At 39.2% G+C, this 7,381-nt stretch overlaps 1 protein-coding gene across 2 annotated transcripts in view; it reads right to left on the bottom strand.

Moving 5' to 3' along the window:
• Positions 1-7,381, bottom strand: part of CYFIP1 (cytoplasmic FMR1 interacting protein 1) — a 167,343-nt gene that overhangs the window by 28,737 nt on the left and 131,225 nt on the right. For both annotated transcript variants that reach the window (XM_019524180.1, XM_019524179.1), the window contains exons 24-25: positions 6,155-6,298; positions 1,242-1,332 (exon numbers count right to left, since the gene is read on the bottom strand). In XM_019524180.1, the coding sequence (XP_019379725.1) occupies positions 1,242-1,332; positions 6,155-6,298 (235 nt within the window). The remainder of the gene's footprint in view (positions 1-1,241; positions 1,333-6,154; positions 6,299-7,381) is intronic.

Below are 7,381 nucleotides of genomic sequence, written 5' to 3' on the forward strand. Positions count from 1 at the left end.
GAGGCTGGATGCCTACCTGGCTGGACTCGTTTGAGTCCCATTTCTCTTTTTGGGGTTTTTTGTTGTTCTCCCGCCCTGGCGGGGGGTCGGGCTAGAAGATCTACTAGGTCCCTTCCGACCCTTAATCTATGAATCTATGAACTAACAGAACCTGCTCAAAGGATCTTCCACAGATGAACCTAAGTTAGCTTCCTGGCCCTTGTGTTGCTTTCTCTCTACACAGGGACCAGTGAAGTTCTACTGGAGAGCACCTGCTGCTTATTCCTAGTCCAGAAAAAGGGCATTTCAAACACTTCAGCATTTTTATACGGGGTAATTGACATGATTCATTCACTTCTATGCTCAAGGGAGAGAAAACAGGAAAAAACACTTAGCAAGTCCTTGATTTGGTTCAGCCTTGACTATGACAGTGACGCATGCTGTGGGGAGCAAATTCAACATCCTTCCAGCTAAAATGCCATTTAACAAACCTAAATAACTTATTTTTCCTAAGTAACTTTGGAGAAATAAAAGGTAGGCACCCACTGTAAGGAGTAACTGTATTACCGAGGCTGCAGAGAAGGAATGTTTGGGACTGGAGAAGGAGCTGCAAAATCTGACTGAACAGAATGATAAATACGAATTAGCAATGACTTTTTGTGCCATCCAGTTTCTAGAGGAGGTTTTTCTTCTGCAACTGCTATGACTCAAGTTAAGTGGCAAGGATAACTCTCCCCTGCCTTCAGGCATATTTCTTCTGGCAGAACTAAATCCCGACTTGCACCCAACGTGCCTTCCGGAGGAATTTTACACATACCATCTTACATGCGTCCAGCACAAAAGAGGGAGCAGGGACAGTCCCCAAAGATCTAGCATCTAGAGTACAAAGATTTAGATAGACTTTATATCCAACACTGCCTGGTAGGGAGCCATGTGGAAGTATACAAGAGAACAGGAAAAGAATTTAGAAAAGTGCAGCTCCTATTTAAGTCAGTCATGGTTTTGCCCGTTTTCAGCCTTTAATTCTCAAGTATCCACATTTGTACAAGGTGAGCATTTCAGTAACTTCTACAGCTTTCAGTAGGTGCTACCATCTTTCAATTACTAGTCAGGCAATCCGTGCGCCTTGTATAAACAGTGGCTATTTGAAAGTTATTTACAGCGAGATGCATGCATGAGAATTGTTAATAAAAAGATACTGGAAACAGGGAATCAGTGTCCTCTAATTAAGACTGTCGTGATAATGGCCAAGGTCAACTCACCTGGAGAGCCATACTCATGCCTGGGCAACCTACAGATCTTAGGCATCACTTCCATTAAGGTCTTCACATACTGAAGAATCGTACCTTGCAGCTGAGGGAAGACAGATGGTCATCAACGCATTATTGTTGCTGAACTAACAATAGCCACGTTTATGCAGTTCAATCTACAGCTAGCTTGAATACTTTTTAAAATCTTGTGCTTCTTCACTCTGCAAGTCACCATCCTTTCTTTTCATACTCTTAAAAAAAAAAGCACACATACTCATAAAACACCCTTTAAAAAATACTCCAGTTGAATTATCTACACAAACTTTCCCCCAAAACAGACCAGACTATAGCTTTAATAAGCTTCCGATTACCAGAATTACAATTTCACATTGTAAACCCTGAACAAGTGAACTGACAGACAGTTTAACGCTTGAGAACCTACAAACATTTATGTGAATAAATCTACTTTCTTTAGCAATACCGTCTATGTACGTTAAATCATTAATATGCAGGACAAGGTCGAAATGACTAAGTTGCACGATGCTTTTTTCTAAATGAACTATGAAAAAGTAGTGGAGTGTCCTTACTGGATGAAGGTAGTTTTTAGGTTTATGAAGCGAGTGTCACGAGCATTTCCCTCGAGGCAAATTCAGTGGTAAAGGCCTGGCAAAAGATTACAGTGTTCTTGGTGTGTTTGGGATCATTACTAATTCTGTAGGGGTAAGTGTAGTGGTTTAGGGTTTTGTTTTGTTTTTTTTTTTAAATATATTTTATAAAATATATATTAACTGCTTGCAGGATAACATTCTGGATGGGGATCATGGTATCTAGAAGGTTGATGTTAGTGGAAGAGTATTTCAAAGAGAATGGGGAAGGGCATTTTGTGCCAAAAAGCTTGTCTAGCATCTCTCTCGACTATATAGTTGGTCAAATAAAAAATATTTCCAAAAAAACCATGTTTTTTCACATATTCCCTGGACCATCATAACTGTGATGGTCCTTAGACTATAGTGCTACTTAAAACAAAATGGTCAAAGATACCAAAGACAAGCACATCGTTTCCTCAACACACCTTTTTTCTCCTTACTTTATGATGTTTGGCTTAGAAAAGCTTCAGTTTAACATATATGTGCATGTGTATTTGCATCTTGTTGTAGTGAACTCTGTTGTCAGAGTTCAGAGGCCTTCACATCCCAGCATTCATAAGCAATATGCATTGTTATTCATACAATATTCATTACTCAAACCAGTGCTTGCTACAGCAGCAATGGCACAACATTAGCCAAGGCCTGCAAAAAAGATGTACAGAAAATTAGATCTTATTTCTTGCAGAAAAGGCTGCGCTTCCACTATGTGTCTTGTGTAGAAAACAAAGGCTCGAGACAGGTATAAAAATATTACATATATTTTAAGAGTCAAGATGACAAACTCAATATTGAAAAAAAGTAAGGCAATGCAAGAAGGGCCCAAATAATGATACAGTTTTTAATTCTGTAATCACATCCTATTCTTCCCTCTCCCTGCCTGGAGAGCTCAGTTCATACATACATCCCTCCATCTGATCTCATATACTAATTGCTTGTCTTCATACTTCCTCTTGTGTATCTTTTCTGTCTAAAACTAATGTGGTCAAAACCAAGCTTCTTAAGATCACCTCCAAACTACATTGCTATCACCACATTGTTCCACACGTCAGACCCCCAACTTGGGGGCTGTATGGAATTCCTCCCTTTCAGGCTCCCTACCCTCTGTACCTGGTCTATCCAAACAAGACATAACCATTGAAGTGATCCATTTGCCGTGTCTAACTGAATTTTATTATTTTCCTCTTCCAATACATCTGTTGTGTCATTACCTCCAAACCTTACCTTAGCTTTCCCCTACCCCAATCTTCACCTTCACCAGTATGCTCAACCTTGCTTGTCAGGCTTATGAGCTTGGCTCACAGTGCCACAATGGGCCTTCTTCCATATAGCTCCTTACAGATAGCCCTTCACTGCATTTAACTACAAAAAGCCACTCCCATCTACATTTAAACCCTCTGAGACACCCAAATCTATCAGGCTCCCTTCAGGGAATTACAACTTGTCAAAGAGAAGATCCTTATTTGAACCTTTTTCCTAACTTCTGTCTTTCTTTAGGCTCCTTCCAGCAGACATCCTCCTTTATCAAAAGGCTGTGATGACTGTGAAACTAAAGCTGAGCTGGGCCTACTCACAAAAGTTAAAATACAAAACATTGATGACAACTGCATAGTGGAAGAGGATGTAAGTTTGTGGCTGGACCTTCCAAAAAGAAAAAATGAGCCAGCACTTCCAGCTTATCTTACTATATTTATGATGATTTTAAGCAGGCTCCTCTTTGTCTGGTCTGTAACTGTGTGAAATGTCTATCCTTGATTAATTAGTACAGTAAGCATTTCTTTACAATTATTAACTCATGTTTATGTGTAGGAAGAGACATTCTCCATATGGGCTTTGATAGGCGTCTCCTCCTGATTTACTTCTGTTTTGCCTCAGTGGTTCCCCTGATCTTCCAAGGACGATGACTCAAAAATCTTGCATTCTTCCTGGTTGTTAATCAATTTCTTGGTATGTTCCAACTTAATAGAAATTGATGAACTGTTGTTACTGAGGAAGGCAATTCAATCAAAATTGGTACTTGCTAATGAACAGTTTGATTAACAGGATTTTCCTGTTAATTCCTGCTTGGGCTTCTCTCTCGATTCATACAGCTACAAGAATGCTTTGAAGATGGTGAGCTAAAGGGCTTAAAAGAAGAACAAGACAGCTAACCGGGCATGCTTCAAGAATGAGAAATTGTTCCGACAGGAACTGCTACTGCACCCAGCTGATCTCCTGGTGAATGAATCCATGTCTGGAGAACCTGACAATACTGAGACCACCTCTTTGCCTGTATTGGTGAGATATTATCACTTTTACAGCTAAATATACTTGATTTAGCTTTGCTTCCGGCTCATTTAACAGTGAATACTTGTAGTAAATAAAGCCTTTCTGTCATTCATCGAATGAGTTGTTGTGTCAATAATACACTAGTCCTGAATCCCATTTCATCACTTAACAGACTGGAAGGCCTCTGGGACATTGCAGGAAACGCTGCAGACAAGTATGACTGCTAGTACTGTCACGTGTCTGAGAATATACCGTTGATAAGACTAACACTCAACCAGTCAAATTCACATATATATCAGTGGAGCAGAAAGGGTTTGGAGTAAGACTTTTTTTTTTTTTTTTTTAACCTTAAATAACAAAACCTCCCAAACTTCTGTCGATAAAATACCAGTCACTAACTCATCATTAAATCATGATGTGGATGGTCTCCACTACCACACCACTTGAATTCCAGCACTATGAAAAAACATTTATACCAAACATCCTTCTAAAGAAGAAAATCAAATGAATGAAACCTTAAAAACATCAACTGCAGAGACTGCCTCAGCCTGATGAAGGGTTTTTAAACCCGAAAGCTTGATAAAAAAAATGTCTAACTATTTAAGTTGGTCTACTAAATGAAATCAGAATCACCCAAAGAACCTTGTCTACCTTAAACTAGACTCTTTCCTCTGAAAGTATCTTCTTCCCTCCCTTTGAGGCATCCACATCTGTCCCCTGACTCATGTAATAACACAAGTAGTTATAAGGTCTTTGGAGCAGAGAGGGAAAGATACCATGGTGATGTTGGTAGTATGAAAAATTGGAAATTTGTCATATGCTAGCAAACTGCAATGCGCATCCATATACAGTTTTTTGCTTTAACCAACAGCACATACTCCCTTCCCTTCTTGCTTCTCTGGTGCAGAGAAGGCAATCTATAAAGCTAAAAACAAAAGTTCTGAACTTCAAACTGTTCTAAAGAGGCTTGATATTATACACGGCTGGATCATTCCTGAAGATTAAGCCTTCCTTCTTATCTAAAATATAGTCATCTGGCAAAAGTGATGTTCATGAAAACCCCTAAAATTAGAGAATGCAGGATATATGAGAGGCAAAGATTTCTTAGGGGGATGTTTTCTATTGGACCAGCTGTATAGTTGGGATAGAGTTAGACAAGCTTTCAAATGCAAGACATTCTTTAAGTTTTGCATTTGAAAGTCTGCCTAACTCTATCCCAACTGTATGGTTGGTCCAATAAAAGATATTCCCCTAAGAAATCCTTGCCACTTGCATAATTTCTGTGGGTTATCACAGCTATGACATCACACCTACAGTACCAGAAGGCAAGATAAAACACTCCAGCAGCAGTTCTAATAGGCAAAAAACATTAGTCATCAAAATGTAACATGAATTCAGTTGTAACAGTTATGTCTCATTTTTCATATATGTTTTAATATATGTTCAAAACAGCATGTAGCATACAAGCATTTTCTGTTAATTTCAGTGGAAGATCTCGGGAAGTTGGATATGTACCTTATGTTGAATTTAATAGAAGATGTATACGTAAACTCCCTAGGTTATATGATTAAATCTCAGTCAGAATTACCTTTCTGTAAGAATTTCTATTTCTCCAAATGAAAGGCTACAATATATGATTTCCATTACATGATAGTCATTCACAGACTTTACATACATGAGCACTTACTCAGATTTCTGCAGCATTTTGAAAATCCCTTTGGATAATGAACATGCATATAATTCATTAGGGGTTTTTTCCTGGCTGACTTTTAGTTCAGCAAATTAACACCATATGTATGTAACTTACAACAGTATCGCTAGCTGAGGTTTAGTTTAAGCTTTCACAGACAACTCTGCGAATGACATTTCTTAGAAGTTTTGGTTCCTTCCTCAAACTTCATAGCTGTAGGAACACAGTGTACTTATATTTACAGGCATCTCCTACTGTACACAAAACATTTTCCCTGCATTAGAGGCAATCTGGATATAGAGAGAAAAAAGAGTTTAACATACCAGGCTCTTGACAACTTTCAGCAACTCCTCCATTACCACGGCAATGCCTTGGTATCCCAAAAGCCGGCAGATGACTTTAAAGTGTGGGGGCCCCACAAAATTCCTGTAGTTGCTATAAATGCTGGAATAAGCCAAGTTCAATGCCTGATGATAAAAAAAGTTTTAATTACCAAAACATCTCAATTCACTGCACTTTCATAGTTCTCTTGCATAATGTTCTTTGCTTCTGAGTAATATTTTGAGCGTACTAAACTCTCAGGACTTGGCCTCTATCTCAAATACATAACATTAAACAGAAAGCATCCTTTTAAAAATTAAAATTCTCCATATCAATGATAACAATGCTTAAAACCATTAAGTGCTGGTGACCAGACACCCTCCACTTACCTTTCATTACAGAAGGTTCATTTCTCCTTCAAATTTATGTCTAACTCATGGTTAGAAGAGCACAGAAGTGGCTCAGACCAATACCTAGACTCCTAAATATAAAACTGTACTTATCCTGGTATCATAGTCTCATTTACAGATCATTTAGGGGGCAGAAATTTCTTGATGGAAGCTACTTCAGCTTCCATTTTATGATGCCTATTCTAATGCTCTAATGGCTCCAGTAATGAGACCAGACTCCTAAAGTTACTGCTCTCTGCAAATTGAATACAATAAAATCTGACATTCAAACCCGCTGCTCTCTATACCAAAACAAAACAAATGGTCCAACACTGGGTCAACAAGCTAATGGAAATTATACTGTCAAATAATTCCTGGACCCAGACCATTAGCTAGGAGTCCCAAGCCCCAACGACTTAATTCCTATAAGTCTGTAACTTCCCCATGCCTTGCTTCATACTAACTGTAGGCACAAGAACAGCAGTAATTGTGCACATATGATCACACAAAATTAGGACTGAAAGCAGGTGTCACAGTCAGAAAAATGTTAAGACCGGCTCTCCTGAGCTCCCATTGATCACCAGAATAAAGAAAAAGGACTGGGCGGATTTATATCATCTGAGGGTCTGGAAGACTGCACATAGCTGACGTCCGGGGAAATGGCAGAGGTTCCACGGATTCTTTTGAGGAAATTTGCCCAGTTTTCTTGGAAAAGCTAGGTGTACAATTAGACCAGAGGTGGGCAATTACTTGGGCAGGAGGGCCACTTAGGGAGTTTTCACGGGTCAGGTTAGTACCATCTGCCGCTCCCCCCCCCACCCCAACAACTCACCAAAAACC

This window comes from Gavialis gangeticus, unplaced genomic scaffold, assembly GCF_001723915.1.
Source record: "Gavialis gangeticus isolate Ggan-Ray unplaced genomic scaffold, GavGan_comp1, whole genome shotgun sequence".
NCBI classification, from domain to species: domain Eukaryota; kingdom Metazoa; phylum Chordata; order Crocodylia; family Gavialidae; genus Gavialis; species Gavialis gangeticus.